Source organism: Sceloporus undulatus, chromosome 5, assembly GCF_019175285.1.
Source record: "Sceloporus undulatus isolate JIND9_A2432 ecotype Alabama chromosome 5, SceUnd_v1.1, whole genome shotgun sequence".
In the NCBI taxonomy this organism is placed as follows: Eukaryota; Metazoa; Chordata; class Lepidosauria; order Squamata; family Phrynosomatidae; genus Sceloporus; species Sceloporus undulatus.
The window spans coordinates 181,519,529-181,539,749 of NC_056526.1; the positions used below are offsets into that span (position 1 = coordinate 181,519,529).

Here is a 20,221-nt window from a genome sequence, read left to right on the forward strand (position 1 = left end):
TCACAACTTGTCTTTCAAATAGGGTGGCTGTCTTTCGCTTTTAAAAACATGATTATGCTCTTGTGCCTTTAGCAGCTGTCTCACATAGAAATTAAACAGTGGGTGAAACATCCTTAAGCACAGGGGAAAACATGGCAACTCTAACGGTATTTTTACACCAAACAATTTTTTGTTTTTGCCCCCTCCAAAAAAATTATTTATTTATTAATATCCTATCCCATATCTCAAGATCTTTGGGTGGCATACAGACAAAATGGACAAGTAAGCAGTTAACATAAGATTCTGGGCATAATCTTAAGCAGTTGTTAATGCCAACAAAACCCATGTGGCAGCGTAACAGCAAGCAAACTGAACAGGTATGAAAAATATTAAAGAATTATCCAGGATGTTTAAATGACACAGGTGACTACTGCTTTTGAAGTAAAGCACAGTATGAAATGAAGCTGCTGACATTCAGATAGGCAGATGAGTATTCTCTTGGGGATAGGGGGGAAAGATCCCTTTGAAATTTAACACTTTTAAATCTAGTGTTAGTTTTACCACTGTCACCTTTCACCCTGATGGGGTGCATCACATTCATGAGCCAAAGCTGAAAGTGACATGATGTGAGCACATGGCTGAACATGGGAAAACTACTATATTTAGCTGCAGTTTGAGTCCCTTAAAAATGACATTTGGGCCAAAACTGACCCAGTAAAATTAATTGGGGGGGGGGGAAGGTTTGGGGACTTAGAGGGGCATCCTAGGAGGGACCAAGGGCTGCAAAGAAGAGTTCAGTGCATACCCTCCAACTGCCTGGTTTGATAGTGGCAGTCTTGATTAATCCTCTATCGTCCCACTCTTCCAGCTTCTTTTAAAATGGCTTTTTTCATTGTCCTCTCACTTTCCCTCTTTGTCCAGTTTACTTCAATTGCTACAAAAAAGTGCAAAAGTAGCTTGCACTCAGTTTACTCAGTGGGAGGAAAGAGGAGAAGGGGACAGAATCTTGCCGTTCTAGTAGGCTCAGGCAAAAGCAAACTGCAGCAGTCTCTCCTAGCTTGTCTGTTCGTCCTCATTAGTTACTTTTGCCAACTTGATCACATTCTTATATTGCTTGTCCTCATGTCCCAGTTTCCCCTGGATTGTATATGTCACTGGCTGCATATAAGCCAGGACCCTAATTCTCCCCATCCCTGTTCTGCTGGATAGATTTGGAAACTGCACTTTAAATCCACACCCTTTTCTGAAACACAGGAGTTTATCAGACAAGGGAAATTGGAAGTATAATCCAATGGTAATCCAACCGCAATCATGGGGTTTAACATTATTGCATGATAGACTACCACACGCAATTTCGAGCAATGGCAAGCTATTTTCGGGCAATGGGAAGTCAGTTCGAATGCAATTTGAATTCACGTAAATTCGCTGAACTAGCGAATTCATGTGAATGCATTCTGGCCCCACTTTCTTTTCATTTGAAATTAAGAGAAATTCCTCCCGTGTGATAAACTCCACAGAGAATACATTCTGTTACATTTATGGATGTCAAATCTGCATGTGTTCTTTTAAAAAAGACATTCTCATGTAAAATCTGACCCCTGAATCTTTAAGGGGTAACAAATGATGTGCTTATGCAATAATGTGGTTGGTAGGTTTGGCACCAGTGCTAGCAAGTGTGCATTTTGATAGCTAAGCAAGTACTGTAGTGTGACCTGGAAGGCATGTTCTAGGACAGGAGTGGGGAAAGTCCAGCCTATATGTTTTATGGGGCATCCAGGGACTATTTTTTAAAAGGTCTCCCAATGTCCCCTGGGTGTGTGTATGAGAGACAACTGTTCCATGTATTTGCCCCTGTACAAGTTTTTTTTTTAGGCTGAGGGGGTGCTCCTCCCAATATGAAATAATCTATAGAATCGATAGGTACAAATATGGAATCTAACAAACATTATTACAGTAAAGAAAACAGAAGTACTTTACCAATCCTCTGGTACCGGATGTACATTTAGTTTCTCTTCCTCATTCTTATTCACAGGAATAATTCCTGCATGACATAAGTAGCCCATGAGGGAAATCAAATGCATTTTTTTCACATGGTTAAAGCATCCAGTGTAGCTCAATTGACGATTATTGCTCATAAGTGGCAAAAACCACGTAGGGTCAAGTTACATACCTTCTAACTGTCCTGATTTGGCAGGGATAGTCCCAATTCATCCTCGGTCATTTCACTTTTTCAACTGCTTTAATAATGTCCTGGTTTCATTCTCATCCTACCACTTTTCCTCCTTGTCTTCAGGTTACTTCTACTGCTGCAAAGTGAGTTCAAAGTGCAAAATTAGGCCTCATACAGACAGGTCAAAATAAAGCTCCTTCGGGTCACTTTGGAGGTATGCTGTTTAAATGATGCATTTGTCCCAAGAGGCTGGAAGCCACACTAAAGCCACGATCCAGTCCTCAGGATAGCTTTGGCACAGCTTTCGGATTCTTAGGACACAAGCATAATTTAAACAGCATACCTCCAAAATGACCCAAAGGAGCTTTATTTTGGCCTGTCTGTATGGGGCCTTAGTTTGCATTCACTCAACTCATCAGAGAGGAAAGAAGAAAGGCAGAATCTTGCCCTCCCCTGTAGACTCAGGCAAAAGAAAACTGCTGCAGTCCCAGCTTGCCTTTTCTTCCTCATTAATATTTCTCATTTTGATCATGCTCTGATGTTGTTTAGCCACATGTGTCCCAGTTTTCATATGTGAAATTTTGGAAAGTATGAAGTTATTCCCCATATAATGTTTATTTATATCTTGCTTTCCCTTCAAAAAGTGGCTCTCAGTTTAAAAGAAAAAAAGCAACCAAAACATGCAAAAAGTGAATATTAAAATAGAATTAGACTACTACAGTATTAAAGCACATTGCACAATCCATGTACACATTGGATTTCTTTGATTCATCCACTCTTCAGTTCGTAAAGTAAAAACAAAGCAAAACAAAAGATTATGAACAGTAGGTTTATTTATTTATTGAGAACAAATGAGGCAATGATAGTAGGGAACACTGGAGATGAATACTAAAAGGTAAAGGTTTAACAAGATTGACAAGATTATCTAGGTCATGTCATGACTGTCTTGACGTGAATACTACGGAAACAACAATGAATCATAAATAGGAAATACACTGGGACAAAGCCCCCAAAGAGTAAGGACAGATTGGCCCACCATTTAAGTAAAAAACTCTGAGGTTTTACATGAGTGTAGTAACAGATGTTGTAAATTTAAAACACAGGAAATGAATCAGTGAGGCTAGTCCTCATGAAAAATTCTGTAAGATGAATGAGTATCTAGATTCTAGAACTTCTGTTTGATGGAAGTAATTATCCAACTGTGCTTTTAAGACATTTTCATAAGTAGGTCCTTTTATGAGAAAATCAATTAAATGTGTAACAGTTAATTGGGAGATAATTTGTTCACTGATAAAGTTTTTTTAAAATTCTGAATTGTTGGGAGATAACCAGAGTTGTAGTTCAACAAAGTTACCTTTTCCAAGCTCTAGCCAGAACATTTACACATTACATTTGGGCCACCTTGTAACTAAGGTTAGGGCAAGGACCAAATGTCAGAAGATTTTTGCTATATATATTTTTTCTTTTTTGGAAAAATGCAATGAAAAGAACATAGCTTTCAATCAAATTGAATAGAAAAATTGTAATTTTTTTTTTTAAATTTGGAATAATTTTTTGGCACAGCACTGCTTCTAAGGGCAAGTGGCTCTAGTCATCTTAAACTATGTGTTTCTCACTAAAGAGTTGAATTTGCTCATAAGGCTACATCCGAAGAAAGAGAAATAATGTGCTTGATCTCAGAAGAGTGGAAAAGGTGTTGTGTGATCCCATTTAATAAGCATATTGCTAGCAATTCTGTATCAAGCCATATAGTATTTTCCTTATTAAACAAACAGACAAACAAACAAAGAAACAAACATCAACTCAGAGTGTGGGGGAGCATTCTGTTAGAAGTGTCAAGGAATTGGATGTTCAAGAGATCAGCTTGGGTAGCTTATCACGAGTATAATGGCTGCACAATTCTTCTTGCATTTTATCCACTATGGACAAGAAAGGAGTTAATTCAAAGAGCAGAGGTTTAATGAGAATTTTTCTTTTTTAAAATGTTATTACATAAAGTAATTGATTAAAATAACCTATGGCTGACATTTCTTTTAGGACTTTATCACACGGGGAAAACTAGGGCTCTAAACAGTGATTATCCCATGAAAATTGCACAATCACGATTAAGATTTTCACACACGTTGTGATTAAAGAGCCATTATCCCAGGAACCAGGCAATAAACAGCAACAAATCAATCATAGGACAATTCTGTGAATGATTTGTGCTGTTTATTCCCTGTCTATTCCTGGGATAATGGCTCTTTAATCACAATGCGTGTGAAAATCTTAATCCCAATTGTGTGATTTCACAGGATAATCACTGTTTAAAGCCCAATCCCCCTCTTTTTCACCATGTGATAAAGTCCTTAGACTGTAAGAGCCCTCTCGACTTATATCTCAAGAGAATGAGTTGTTGTTGTTGTTGTTAAGGAGTCCTGAAATAACAGAGAGAGCCAATGTGTAGTGGTTTGAATGTTGGACTAGGATTCTGGGAGACCAGGGTTCAAATCTTGCTCAGCCATGGAAACCCACCTTAGGTAAGTCATACTCTTGGCTTGAGAGGAAGCCCACAGCCAAGAAAACACCATCATAGGTTTCTCGTAGGGTTGCCATAAATTGGAAACAACATCAAGGCAAACAACAATTCATGAGCTAAGCCACCCTTTCATGGAAGCCATATTGAATCAGATTTGCAAAAATTTGCATGTGAAGAATAAAGGAGAAGTCGTCTTGTACACACTTTCAAAAGTGTTTGAGCACTCAGAAACACAGTTTAACTGTTGTAAGCTGCCTTGAGTCCAAAACTGGGAAGAAAGCTACCTTGAGTCACAAATTGGGATATAAATAATAACAATAACAACAACAATGGAGTTTTTACTGACTTCCAAGTAAGTAAGTGAATAGTTGCTCTCAAGTTTGGTCATTGTGTTGAATGAGACTTACTTTCTGGTATGTATGTCTACTATTGCAGTGCAAGTGAGAAATCCTAAATTATTTGTTGATCTGTGCCTTCAAATAGTTTCCAAGACTTATGGTAACCCTAAGGTGAACCTATAATGGGTTTTTATTAAGGCAAGATTTGTTCAGAGGGGATTTGCCTTTGCCTTCCTCTGATGATGAGTGAGTGTGACTTGCCCAAGATTATCCAGTGTGTTTACAGGACCAAGCGGGGCTTTGAACAATGATCTCCAGAGGTGTAGTCCCAAAATTCAGTCCACTATACCATGTGGGCTCTATGGCTCTTGCTTACAAGGAATTAAATTCCATAGTGATCAATGACCCTTGCTATCAAGTAAAGACAGTTAGGATTGGAGTGTCTAGTACCAAATGTATTGCAATCTTTAATTGTACTGAAATTTGACAGTTGATGGAAGGAAAGGTGTGATAAAATGTTCACATCCAACTAATTTATGCCTCTCTGAACAGCTGCTACGTGTTTAAGTCATCAACAACCATCTAACATTAAGCAACACCACATTTTTCTTCTGCATCGAAACAGCTGCATTTTTTGACATGGCTTGTTGCTTGTGAACATAAAATACGGAGAATGCTCTTTTTTTCTTGTTCTGCACTAAATGGTTAAAAAGAATGGGATAAGAATATGTTTTATAGTTATCACCTGAAGGGGACAAAATATGATCCTGATTGGTAATACAGGCAAGAACATAAGGCAATGGCAGAGCAGTTGCATAGCAAGTTACTAGGCCTTTGGTTCTGTTTCAGGTAAATCTAGTGAGAAAGCCTGAGTTATCCCTTACTGGAAACACCAAACGCCACGACACATTTATAGCACTATGACTCCACATCAGCTGCCAAGGCTGCATCCTATGGAAAGCTCAATAAAGGTCCAAAACACACTGCAGAAAGAATCCAGTCTGGGGCCGCTTTAGCTGCTCTGGTTCAATGCTAGGAAATTTTGGAAACTCTAGTTTTGTGAGACATTGAGCCTTCTCTGCCAGAGAGCTCTGGTGCCACGATAAATTACAGTTCCCAGGATTCCCTAGCACTGAGCCAGGTCTCAAACTGGATTATTTCTGCAGTGTGCTTTGGACCAAAGTGGAGCTTTCTGCTGCTGTTCTGATGCTATGGACAAAACATGTTGAAGTGAGTCTCTGTAACCATAATCCAGGGAGAAGCAAACAATGTTTATTATATACAGAGAGATCTTGTAGCACCTTTGAGAGTAACTGAAAGAAAGAAGTTGGCAGCATGAGCTTTCCTAGACTTCAGTCTCCCTCCTCAGATGCATTTGGTTAGTCTCAAAGGTGCTACAAGATCTCTCTACATACCGATTCTGCAGACTAACACAGCTATATCTTTCAGTGTTTATTATATGATATCTTGTGTGTGTTTTGTTTGTCTGATAACACTTTTGTCAGTTAGAATGTTGTTAGTCCAAATAAAAATAATAGTATACACACACACACAAGCGGAGAGACAGGGTGCATTCAGACAGCAGAAATAATCCCTCTTGGTCTTGACACCACTTTAACTGCCATGACTCAAAACTGTGGAAATTTGGAAAGCTACCAATCCCAGAACTCCATAGCATGGAGCCACGGCAATTAAAGTGGTGTCAAACTGGATTATTTCTATAGTGCGGATGCAACCTGGTTCTTCTCTTTTGGCTCCTTTCTGGGCGACCCATTTTTGGTCCCTCAGCCCTCAATCCCTGAAGGTTAGGCACCTGCCTTAACTTTCCTCACACCATAAAAGGCCGGGGAACAAGGAGGAGGAGGAGGAGGAGAGGGAAATACACACACACACACAACACACAGAGGAGAGGGAAAAAGCCAAGCCCTGGGCCTTTGTGGCAAATGAGAGGGAAACTGAGAAGGCCCAGGAAAGAGAGCCAGATTTGGAACAAGCCAAGTGGGGCAGACCTGGCCACGTCCTCCATTTCCACCTCCTGTCCAGGAGGAGGGCCAAAAGGTCCTCCATTTGGAGCAGGGCTGACAAGTACGGCTTTCTAGTCTCTCCAGGGTGACCAAGGTACGCCCTCCTTTTCCAGGGGTGTCCTCCATTTTCTCCTCCTGTCCGGGAGAAATGCCATCGCCTCCTCCCTTTGGAGCAGGACTCAGAGACATGGAGGCCTATGGCTAGGGCTGCATCCACGCTGGAGAAATAACCCGCCTTGGCACCGCTTTCACTGCCCTGGCTCAAGGCAATGGCATTCTGGGAGTTGGAGTTTGCGCTGGGGCCCAGAGCGGCGGCGGTCCAATCCCAGAATGCCATAGCCTTGAACCAGGGCAGTGAAAGCGGCGCCAAACCAGGGTTGTTCTTCCTCGGGGGGGGGGGAGGCATGCAGCCTAGGAGTGTTGTGTGGCTTTTCTTTGCTCCTGCCCTCCATTTCAAGCCTCCTCTCCAGGAGGAGTTCCCCAAAGTCCTTCATTTGGAGGAGGAGGAGGAGCGGGAGGTCTCTGGGAGGCTGTTTTCTCTGGGCAGCCTTTGCCCGGGAGGCAGGGGGGCCAAGGGGGCCAAGGGGCCTTCCCTTCCCTTCTGCTGCTTCTTCGCCCAGTATTGGCGGCAACTCCCCTTTGTCCCTTTCCCCTCCTCCTCTTCTTGGCCTTCCTCCTTCTCTCTCTCCTTCAGCCCAGCCTTCCTCAGTGGGGCTGCTGTTGCTGTTGCTGCCTCCTTCTTCTCCTTCTCCTGCTGCTTGGAGCCATGGGGACCCCGAGAGCCAGCCCAGGCCCCCCAGGCCGGCCTTTGGGCCCCCGGGCTTGGGCCCCACTCCTGAGCCTCCTTCTGCTGGGGCCCCTTCCTCGCCTCTCTCGCACCCAGGACCAGCCTTCCTGCCACGGCGCCTTCGATCTCTATTTCGTCCTCGATAAGTGAGTGGGGAGGGAAGGGGGGAGAAAGGAAAAGAAAGAAAGAAAGGGATGGAAAGAAAGAAAAAAGAAAAGAAAAGAAAGGGAGGGAGGGAAATAAAAGAAAGAAAAAAGAAAAGGAAGGAAGAAAGGAAAGACAGAAGGAAAAGAAAAGAAAAGACAGAAAGAAAGAAAAAAGGAAGAAAGGAAGACAAGAACGGAAAGAAAGAGAAAAGGAAAGATAGACAGAAAGAAAAGAAAGACAGAGAGACAGCCAGAAATGTAAAGAAAGAAAGGAAATTCAGACAGACGGAAAGAAAGGAAAAGAAAACAAATAGAAGAAAAAAGAAAGAGAAGAAAAGAAACACAGTGTAGAAATAATCCAGTTCGAGACTGCTTTAAATGCCTTGGCTCACTGCTAGGGAATCCTGGGAACGGTAGTTGATTGTGGCATTCAAGCCCTCTGACAGAGAAAGCCCAGTGTCTCCCAAAACTACACTTCCCAGGATTCCCTAGCACTGAGCCAGAGCAGTTGAAGCAAGTTGCTCAAGCTGGATGATTTCTGCAGTGTGTTTTTGGATTTCTGTTGGTGTGAAAGGTGCTACTAGATCCCCTCACGTACTGCTCCTACAGACTCACACAGCTATATCTTTGAATTCCTCAGAAGGGGGTTTGCCATGGCCTTCCTCTGAGGCTGAGAGAGTGTGACTCATCCCCATGTCACCCATTTCTATGGCCCAGCAGGGATTCAAATCCTCCAACACTCAAAAAATGCTACAATACTACATAAAGAATAACTGTTTCTGATACACCAGGCTGTACTCATCTACAGGCCTCGCATAGCTGACACAAACTTTTTGTGGAACCTGTGTCAATTTACCCAACTTTTTGGAGGTTTATAGCAAGGCCACAAGGTCTTTCTATATCCCACTCTGAAAGTATCTTACTGCAAATATTTGTTGTTGTGGTGGTGGTGGTGATGGTGGTGTGCCTTCAAGTTGTTTCCAACTTATGGCAACCCTAAGGGGGACCCATCAAAGCACTCCACCCTTCAGTCAGTGGATTAAAAAGAAAAATACAACAGCCACACAGTAACCCAGACATCCTCCTTTGCCAGGCCATGTCCTCCATTTCGACCTCCTGTTCTGAAGCTTCTGGGGCTCAGGCCAGTTTTGGGAGTCCCAGGCCTAAATGCGACCCTAAAATCTGGTACTCTAAAAATCTCAGATGTCTCCTGTGGAGAGAGTTGTGGTTGCCTTATTCAGTCGTTGCAGAGTTGGTTGAACTCCAGTTTGTCAGCCTTTTTGTGTCGCCTTGGTGTCTGGAAAAAGTAATGGGCCAGTCCTTTCTGTGAGGCATCAAGAGGGAAAAGTATTTTTTTCTGACTGCAACTCCTGCTAAACTCTCCCAGCCACTGGGATCAGTTGGAGAGGCTGGCAAAGAAAGGCAAAGAAAGTTTTCAACTTTCAGTCAACAAGCCAAGAAAGTTTTCTTCCTATTCTTCCTAGTGATACGAAGAATTAACTTCTGAATGCCCGAAAATAGCACATTCAAGGAAGAAGGCCAAACTAGGATCCTTGGGCGAAAACACACTGCAGGAATAATCTAGTTTGAGACCATTTTAACTGCCCTGGCTCAGTGCTAGGGAATCCTGGGCAGAGGTGTCTTTGATTCCATGTTCATGTTCAGCAGCCATATATGTGACCTCTGTTTGCACCAAGTCCTGCAGGAGTGCTTGTAATACAGTGGGCCCTTCACGTTTGCTGGGGTTAGGGGTGCAGGACCCCTGTGAAAGTAGAAAAACTGCAAAAAATAAATAAAAATTCCACATTTTTTTTCTTACTCGAGAGAACACCTCTCTAGGAATCTCAAGGTCCTCCAGTGCAAGACTGTGCTGGACAATGACCAGAGAATTGCAGTGGAGGACCTACAAATGCCTAGAAAAGTTGTTCTCTTTAGGAATAGCTTGGTCCTCCAGTGCAACTTCGGGTAGTCATTGACCATAGAGTCATGTTGGAGGTCCTAGAGATTCCTAGAGAGAACATATTAATCAAATTTGTGAATAATCAAATCTTCAAAAACCAAAGACTCAAATATGGAGCGGCGACTATATACTCTTTTCGCTTAAAAAAATTAGAGGCCCATTTTTTATCTTGTGCAGCAGCATACTTTTTGTGCTTGTGTGTCTGTGTGCCCATCTTGCAATTGTGAGTTTATCTTGCTTCTGCACTGCCCGCTAAACTCTGTATAATGTTACACACTGGCATCTTAATATTACGTATCAAGATGCCAGCACTCTTTCCTTATCCATGAGTATAATTTTGGTTACAGAGAGTAAGCACTGCTAACTTTTCTGGCTTGTCCACAGAGGTCTTCAGTGATACAGAAAGAATAATTGTTTCTGATATGTCAGACCATACTCATTTAGAGGTCTGGCATATCTTACAGAATTTTTTTGTGGGACTTGTATCATCTTACACAACTTTTTGAAGGTTTATAGCTAGGTCACAATGTCCATCTTTCTGTATTCTATTACATGCTGACAAGTATGCTACTGCTAATATTTGTTGTTGTTGTGTGCCTTCAAGTTGTTTGTGATTTATGGCAACCTTAAGGGTGACCCATCATGGAGTTTTCTTGGCAAGATTCGTTTAGAGGTTTGCCATTGCCTTCCCCTGAAGCTGAGAATGTGTGAGTGGCCCAAGGTCATCCAGAGGATTTCATGGCTGAGTTGGGATTTGAACTCTGATCTCGAAAGTTGTAGTCCTACACTCAAACCACTATGCCACACTGGTCCTATGACTTTAATTCCAACTCCATCTGTACATAAATATCATCATCATCATCATCATCATCATCATCATCATCATCATCATATCAAGAAATGGATTGAAATTCATGAAAGCTCATTCAAAAATAAATAACTTAGTCCCAGAATCATAAAATTGGATGAGGTCTTGCCTCTCAAGTCTAATTCCCTGCTCAATGCAGAATCTTCAGGTAAAGCATTCCCAGCAGGTAGCTGTCCAGCTTCTTTTTGAAGATGTCCACAGAAGGAGATCTCATCACTTCTCTAGGGAATTGGTTTCATTGCCAAACCACTCTTTCTGTCAAGATGGTCCTTTTAATGTTCAATAAAAACCTGCTCTCCTGTAATTTAAAACCATTAGGCCGGGGCCTACCTTCTGGGGCAGCAGAGAACAGAGGATAACCCCTCCTCTCTGTGACTGCATTTGAGATACTTAAAAATATTTAATTGTTGTTTTTTAAAAAATGTTCATTGCACATTTTTTAAATGGTTTTATTTGTGAGCTGCTTTGGGTCCCCATCTGGGAGAAAGGTGGCATAGATAAAACAATAAATATAGAAAATAAATAAATAAATATTTTCTTTTAGTCTCAAATGCACTTCTAGATGCTTTCTGCCATTTTTCTTTTTCAGGGTGGCACATGAGACTTAATTCATGTACATTTATTTATTTAGTGATGACCATCTCTTGCAAGGCTTTTAGATGTTTTTGGAATGCAACTTCCAGCAGTCCTTGCCAGGATAATCTGTGGTGAGAAGTTAGGAGTTGCAATCCAACAATATCTAGAGGACTGCATCATTCCTGCCCATGATGTCTTGGTTGCATGGAGGTAAGGACCTCCTGTACTCTGTTGAGACATATTTTCCTACTTAACTGGTGCTGATTAACAAGAACTCAAAACATTTCTGTGATTTTTCAGCAAATGAATTTACTGTTAAAAGTTGCAGTATGAATCTTTTCTCATAGTGGCTGAGCACCACATTGGTAGCACAGAGGGTTTGAAAGGAGAAAATTTTAAAAGATCTTTTGCTAATCTGGTACCTCTCAGATATGTTGGACTACTACAGCCATTGTCCTCAGCCAGCTGGGATAGTGGTTATTGTAGTCAAACACATCTGGAGGGAAATGGGTTGAGGAAATGCTGTTTAAGAGGATATGTTCCATGCATGTGTTCTGGAAGATTCAAGAATCTGGAGGTATGCAGTCAACTTGCAGAACACAGTCCTGTATGTTGCAGGGAAGCCTTAGTAGAGGTAAGCAACCTGTTTGTAGGTGAAACATGTCCACGGTTGTTGAGACTCTCACTGAAGAATGTCTGGTTAAACTGATGAAGAACCTGAGGGACAAGAGTTGGAAAACTGTTGTATTTGTCTATAGCTAGTGCTGTGCTTTGTCAAAGAAAGCTGTTGAATAGAAACCAGAGAAGGAAGATCAGGATATGAGAAGGCTGAAAGAGTGCTGTTAACTGTGTGGTACCATAATGTGCATGTCTGTCAGAAATCTGCTTGTGGAGCATGTGTGAGAGTAGATTGTGGTATGGTGAACTGGGGTTAAAATTGGACATATTGAATATGTGAGACATAAAAAGAATATGAAAGGGTTATGTGCCTTGCTCTTGGGAAATTATTGTTCCACATTGCAAATGCAGAGTGTATACATTCTGTGACAATGTTACATTTATATTAAGTTTTGGTAGTTTAGTTACATTTTAAACTTTTGCATAGTGTAAATGTTTAGCTATGCTTTTTAAAACTGTTGTAAGCCACCTTGAGTCCTTAACTGGATACAATGATAATGATAATAATAATCTATTTACATTATGACCTGGAAATGTGCTTCACTGAGAATCCTATGATGCTTCAAAGGAATGTGTGATTGCTGCAAGGGAAGAAGTCTTAAAGCAAGGCAATGTATGCATCTGGCATTTCGTATTGCCCTACACAGGAGTGCATGTCCTAAGGGAAAACATTCTTGTTGCTGTTGTATACCTTCAAGTCATTTCTGACTTATGGTGACCCTATCATAGGGTTTTCTATTGGCAAGATTTATTGAGAATGAGTTTGTCTTTATCATCCTGAGGTTGCGAGAACATGAATTGCCCAAGTTTACCCAGTGAGTTTCCATGGCTAAGTGTATGTGTCAGAGTTCAAAACAAATGGAGGACAAAAAGTTTGAGAATCACTTCCTTAGGATACTCACAGATAGCCTCCAGAGAAATCTTGTAGCTGGATAAATATATTGTAAGGTGGACTATTCCTCACCTCCACCCTGTTCTCTCTTTCATCTGTATACACCCTCTATACAATGAAAGTTTCTGGGGACTTTTACGATCCCCGTGTATTCCCTACACTATATATAGGGATCGTGAATATGAATAATTTACAAATGCATAACTTTAAATTACACATTTGTAACTGCAATCCTGAATTCCAGCCAACACTAGAATTAAATTAATGCTTTTGAAAGGAAGAAGTGAACTAAATCGAAGTGAAGATAATAGGATGTGGGCACATTCTACACAAATATTTTATCCATGTTAGATTATTTTATCTTTTCAACTATAATACACACTTACTTTTGTTTTCTCTGCAGATCAGGAAGTGTCACAGACAATTGGTTTGAAATTGTGGACTTTGTGAAACAACTGACAGACAGATTTGTGAGGTGAGTTGTCTTCTTCGTGCTTTCCAAGATTAATTTAAAGGGGATAGATTACAGAACAAATGCTAACCTTCAATTCATGAAATATTTGGAAATATGTATCAGTTTGCTCACGTAAGATAGTTTTACAATAGCATGGTATTCTAGAATGCAGTGGTCCCTCCACATTCATTGGGGTTAGAGGTGAAGGACTCCCGTGAATGAAGAAAAACCGCAAATAAAGAAGCACTATCCTTTTTACCTGAGTCAACACCTCTCTAGGAATCTCCAGGTCCTCCAGTGCAACTCTGTGATCAAGCATCTACCAGCAGTTAATTGTAGAATCATGCTGGAGGACCTACAAATGCCTAGAGAAGTGTTTTCTCTAGCAACATCTAGGTTCTCCAGCACAACTCTGATGAAGTTCTTGCAGAATGCCTCTGGAAGAACTGGAGATTCTTAGAGAGAACATATTAATCAAAACTGCAAATAATCAAATCCATAGAAGTTAAAGCCAGAAATGCAGAGGTCCAATTATATATATACACTTGTCCCTCTATATTTGCTAGGGTTAGGGGCACAAGACCCCTGTGAATATGGAAAAACTGCAAATAACAAAAACACCATGTTTTTTACCTGAGAGGACACCTCTCTAGGTCCTCCAGTGCAACTCTGTAGTCAACGTCCAACAGACACTGACCATAGAACTGGATTGAAGGAGCTACAAATGCCTAGTAGAGTATTCTCTCTAGGAATCTCTAGGTCCTTCAGTGTGACCTTTGGTTAATGTTGACCATAGAGTTACACTGGAGGACATAGAGAAAACATATAAATTAAATCCATGAATAATAAAATCTGCAAATCTCAAAGCTGCAAATATGGAGGGATGAGTGTATTTGGATTGCCATGTATGGCTCCATAAGCATGCAGCTTCCAGTTTTGAGCATTCGTACTTTGGGCCAAAACAAACTGCAGAAATAATCCAGTTTGACACCACTTAACTGCCTTGGCTCAATGCTAGGGAATTCTGGGATCTATAATTTTGCAAGAAATTTAGCCTTTTCTGGCAGAGAGCTCTGGTGCCACAACAAACTATAGTTCCCAGAATTCCCTAGCACTGAGCCAATAATCCAGTTAAAGTGGTCTCAAACAGGATTATTTCTGCAGTGTGTTTTGGTACTTTGTTCCTAGTTCAGTTTTTTGACGGAACAGTTTTTGGACAATCTTGCTAAAAGAGAAGAGCATTTTAAAGGTGACTTACTGTAACATTACTATCAACTCACCTGGATCTGGTAAGACTATGTTGTTCTTAACAGGACCAAAGTGTCTAACTTTGCATATATATATATATATATATATATATATATATATATATATATATTGCACCATGGATAGTCAACTATGTTCATGACAAGATTACCTGCCCTCTACAAGTGACAAAATGAAGTGGGATTTGCCCTTCTTTCTTTCCCATAGGGTTTTCCATTTTAATGATTTAATGGGAAAGAAAGAAGGGCAATTTAAATCAAGATTTTTTTTAAATAAACAGGGACACCCCTTGGTTATTACAACAACAACCTGGGAACTTAATAAGAACACCTTACTTCAGGTCAGATGATTTAGCCATAAAGCCTACTACTGTATTATTATCTATGCTGACTAATGGGAGTTTCAGGAAATGGACATTTTAGAAGCATATGCTGAAATTGTTATTTTGATTCAATTTTAATTTAGAAATTCATGAGGTTTTTTTATTTAAAAAAATCCTGATTCTGGGATGTGAAAATGTGAAAGATCAGCATTTGAAAGGAAACACAAGTCAGCTGTACTTCCTGTTTCTCACATATACCTTCTTTTTAGTTTCTCTCTCATTATGTGTGAAATAGCTATTAATCTGGAGAAATATGTGTGTATCTTCTGGAAACTGAATGCTAGGATAGATGGAATTTAGTTTCTTTTTAAAAGGCTATTCTTGTAACAAAGAGCCCATGTTTTCTGTCCATCTAAACTAAAGATTGCATGTTCAGCTGTTACATTTAGTTGCTCGTGTAATGTATCTCTTAACCTTTGCAAACTGTTTTGAGCCTTTGATTGGAAATAAATAAATAAATAAATAAATAAATGTGTAGAATATATGTGACAGAAATATTCTCTATTTCTTCTGCTGTTGCAGGATCCAGCATACATGATTGTGTACTGAAAGTAGAGAACACATCCCTTTTTGCATTGTATGAGGAAATAATTTGATGCCTGCATAGACTTTTTCTCATTTTTGTCTTTTGCTGTTGCAAAAACAAAACAAAACAAAATTTCATTTCTAGAGCACCAGGGCTTTTAGTCTCTTATGTGACTCCAAGGCTAGCCAAACAGAATACATTATGTAATCTAAGCCAACATATGCAAGATCTGCTATTTAATCTTCCTACCCGATATGTAGATGTTGAATGACAATGGTGATTATTGTATTTTAGCCTATACATGTTTAGCCCTGGTTAAAACCATGAAGCTGGGAGCACAGGAGGAAGTAGCCACACATACAGTGCAGTTAATTGTTTCCTATGGAAAATGTAATACAGTAGGCAATTGTGAGCTTGACCAGCTGGTGAAAAGTCATGTGAAATAGCCAGGCATAATTGCATTTTGCTTGCATCTCTCTTCCAAAAGCCAGAAACAAGGAGAGAAGTCTAGTAGAAACCCTCTCCCTGTGACTGTAAACTAATGAAAAGATTCTAATCAGTTGTTCCAAAGAGGCTATGGCCCAGACTTGACAGTTACTGGCAAGAGGAATATTTATCTCTTCCAAAAATGATTTGATTGGCCATTCCAAAACCTTTTGGTCATCTTTTATTTAAGCCAAGAATCCCCTCCCTTGCAAATCTTTTTTTTTTTTTTACATTGAATTGGCTGAAATAAAATAGATTGAGCTGACTCATTTGAACAGTTCTTAACAGCTTATTAAGATTTCTTCCTCCCCCCCCCTCTATTTTTGCTTAAGAAACAGAGGACGGTTTAATGGTTGACAAAAGCTGTTCAGCACAGCATATGGTGAAAACACAGAGCAGGTTTCATTATAAGAATTAGATCATTCCGGTATGAGTTGTACATCTGTTTCCCATTTTTCTGGGTCTGAAAGATGTAGATCTGCTGTAGCCTCAGAACACACAGTTTATTCCCCCCTTTAAGAGACTCAGACTTTCAGTGGGTCCTTAAAAAGAAAGGAGCAGTGCAGGAGATCTTTTTTATCTGCATTTAATTCATTGGTGAGGGAATTAAGGGAAAAAATTGAAGAAAGGCAAATGTATTTATTAGCAACTGTACCTCGCTTAAGGAAAAACTTGAAGAAGATACTTAAGAGTGGCACTGCCGACTAGAACAAAACCTTTTTCCTGTGGTGATATACGGTATTTTTAACATTAGTTATGTAAACTATATTTTATGTAAATTGACAAGCTGAATACAAACTTGAGAGTGTCAATCTCATTTATGAAGCAGCGGCTGCTGACTTTGGATGTTGCTGGACTTCAGCTCACAGAATTCACAGCCACTTTGGTCAGTGGACCAGATTTCTAGAAATTATAGTCCCACAAAATATAGGGAACGAGGGTTGAAGGAACTACTGTTCCAGAATATCTGCTTTGCATGCAGAAGGTCCCAGGTTTGTTCTCCATAATCTCTGGGGAAGCCAAAGCCCTTGACTGGAAATATTTGTTCATCATGGGAATCGTCTAACTAAAAGATTGTATGTACAGCGCTGTGTAAATTTACAGCGCTTCATAAATAAAGGTTAATAATAATAATAATAATCACACTCTGCCCTTTTGAGTTTAGGATGGCACAATCAAAGTCAGAAAATGGTAAAGCAGCAGTGCTTTTGTGTTTTTACTTTAGGCCATACCTCCCTGAACACTCCTGTTCTTGTCATTTGGTTATTCAAAGCACAATTTTTTTTAAAGTTACTTTTTGGACTAAAACTTCCTAAATCCCCTAGCTAAAATAGTGATGCCTGGCTGGGGGATTCCAAAAGCTGCAGTCCAAAATTAACTCTTTCATGCTCTTATTCAGAGCATTGAATGAGCCTGGCTTGGACTTATAGGGCTCATATTGTGTCTAATTTGTCCTGCTGATATAAAGCAGAGGTGGTAAATCTTCAGTCCTCCACATATTTTGGACTACAACTCCCACAGTCTTTGTGTGGGGTTGATAGAAGCTGTAGGCCAAAACAGTGGAAGGTCTTGAGGTGAATGTTACTTTGCTTTAGTTCCCCCTTCTGATGACACTACATGTGATCTTATCTTGGAATAGGAAGAGTTCCTGACAATGAGAGTAGATTAGATTACTGGTATACAGAGCAATGGTCCAAGGTAGCACGAAAGGTAGCACAAATGAAACCAAACATAGGACATTCATTCTTTTGAAGGTTTGGCCTGCAGGGCAATGTCCTCTGTCAGCTGAAATACAGCATGTGAACAAGAATGTACATACTGGACCACTTGATACTTCCTGTGTGGGTTTTGTGTTTACTTGGCTCCTGTCATAAAGGTCAAGAGGGAGCGATCTCTCAGGATCTACTTATGGCAGAGATCCATTCAAAATGAATGTGGGTGCAGTGTTCTGAGACAGATGTTTTTCTTTCTTTCTTTGTCTTTAAAAAAGCCCTCGGATGCGGTTATCCTTTATAGTGTTTTCCATGCAAGCAAAAGTCATTCTGCCATTAACACAAGATAGGTAAGTAAATTGCTATGCTGCTTGTTTTTTGTACTTAAACGGAGTGCTTCTGCAATATGTTGTTGGCAGGGATGGACTGTTTGCCTTACTTGTACCAATAACATGATCTCCCATTTCCATGGCACTGACAGCAATAATTTTCCTGAAAGAATAACAGTCACACAGAGTTGACAGTTTAACAAATGGAAAATGAAGCCTCAAGTGGTATAATTCATCCACTTCACTACCTCAGTCTTCTAGAGATTACAGACCCAGTGGTGGCTGGTGGGTTCCATGTCAGTGGGGCAGTGAAACCCCTACAAGTTTCAGGCCCCAAATTGCTTCAGCACCTTGGATAGCTCTTTTGAGTTTGGACTACAACTGGAGCAGAGTAACTACTCCTCTGATGTGGAACCTAGTAGCTACTTTATGCTGTCGTAAGCATCACTGGAACAATGTAAGCAAGTCCATCCATGTCATATAAGCCTAGCTTAATAGTATTAAGTGGAGATACTAGTGGATTAAGTGGCAGTAAGCCATGTATCTCCTTACATTTGATTACAAGTCTGAAAGACTTGGAGAAACAATTATTGAATGGGATTGCGAAGGAAGACATCAGGCACGATAACTTTCGGAACAGAAATGTCTCTTTTCTGAACAACAGAAGTGTGAGATTCATGCACATATGCTGCACTGACAAGAAATGTTCTGTTTGTAACCACTGAAAGCAAGCAGACAGCCTCCACGTTCTCATCAAGTGGCTTTCTTTTCCTTTCTTTGTCTTGAATTCTAGATGGATTTGATAGACATCCCAGGACTGGTTTCTTATGACATGATCCCACCCCTACGAATTGGTCTTTTACTTTCATTTTAACAAAGCATCACCTATTAAATGATGCAGATGTCTGTTTCTCCTGTTGGATTTATTTTGGTGTGTAGACTTTGGTATCAGAGACAGTGACTCTGCCTCTTTGGTAAAATCAAGTGAGAATCAGTTTAATATAGACCACTGCTTCTCAGACTGTGTGATATAAGGGACAGCAGGGTTTCCCCCCTAGTGGGCCAAGGACCAGTGTCGTATTTGTGACCACTGGCTGCAATTGTTCTATTCTGTAAACCACCATGGGGCAGCAGTCAGTGGCTCAAATACCAGCACCAGTCCAGACACCACCACTTTGAGTAGCACAGGTATTGAGGTTGAAGCATTGGAGTAGACTATGGAGGCTATTAGTCTTCACAGAAGTGAGAAACTCATTGGGTGACCTGGGGCCACTCATTCTCTCAGCTTGGCTTTTTTTTTTTTTATGAAGCTGAAATGAGAAGGAAGAGAGCCATGTACATAATCTTGAGCTCACTGAAGGAAAAAGGTTTTTAAATATATGTATTTTATTAAAAATACAACGTGAATACTCACTGTTCTTTTTAAATATCCATAATGATCATATATATATATGTGTGTGTGTGTGTGTGTGTGTGTGTGTACTGAAAATTCAACACAACATACATTCATTTCAGTTTCATTTATAAAATTATTTTACTAATTTTCTTCCCAGCTAAAACTGGAATATTTCTCTACTGCCTGACATTATTTAAGCTAATTACATTACATTTTAAATGATGTCTTTGACCTCCCAGCCCTACTCTAATCTTCATTGCCTATATACACTCGTTGCTCTTGTTGTTAATTGCCATCATGTTGACTAGATTTATGTCAGCCCTTTCTATGACAGACATCCAAGTCACCCTGTCATCAACAACCCTGCTGAGATCTTGCAGACTCAATGTCGCAGCTTCATTGATTGAGTCTATCCATCTGGAATGTGGTATTCCTCTTTTCTTACTGCCTTCCACTTTACCAAAGAAAGCATTATTATGTTTTCTAGTGAGTCATGTCTTCCTATGATATGTGCAATGTATGACGGCCATAGTTTAGCCATCTTGGGAAAATGGGATGGCAATAAATAAACACCTTTTAGTACATGTTTACTTTTTTTGGGGAAAATATGGATACTTCAGTTAAAAATTATCTTTAAATTATGTTACATTAATATGTTCTGCACAGTTTATTAAATCATGTAGCCAATTCTGCTCCTCTTCATTAGATGAAGCCGGACTAAATGTCTTTCACAG

At 40.1% G+C, this 20,221-nt stretch overlaps 1 protein-coding gene across 3 annotated transcripts in view; it reads left to right on the top strand.

Moving 5' to 3' along the window:
- Positions 1 to 7,104: 7,104 nt before the first annotated feature.
- Positions 7,105 to 20,221, top strand: part of ANTXR2 (ANTXR cell adhesion molecule 2) — a 158,064-nt gene continuing 144,947 nt past the window's right edge. The window contains exons 1-3 of one of the 3 annotated variants that reach the window (XM_042466790.1): positions 7,105 to 7,123; positions 13,340 to 13,411; positions 18,041 to 18,112. In XM_042466790.1, coding sequence (XP_042322724.1) covers positions 18,048 to 18,112 — 65 coding nt within the window. In that variant the 5' untranslated portion in view covers positions 7,105 to 7,123; positions 13,340 to 13,411; positions 18,041 to 18,047. Of the gene's footprint in view, positions 7,124 to 7,462; positions 7,963 to 13,339; positions 13,412 to 18,040; positions 18,113 to 20,221 lie in introns of those variants that run through there. The other 2 variants (XM_042466789.1, XM_042466788.1) reach the window with 2 other exon arrangements.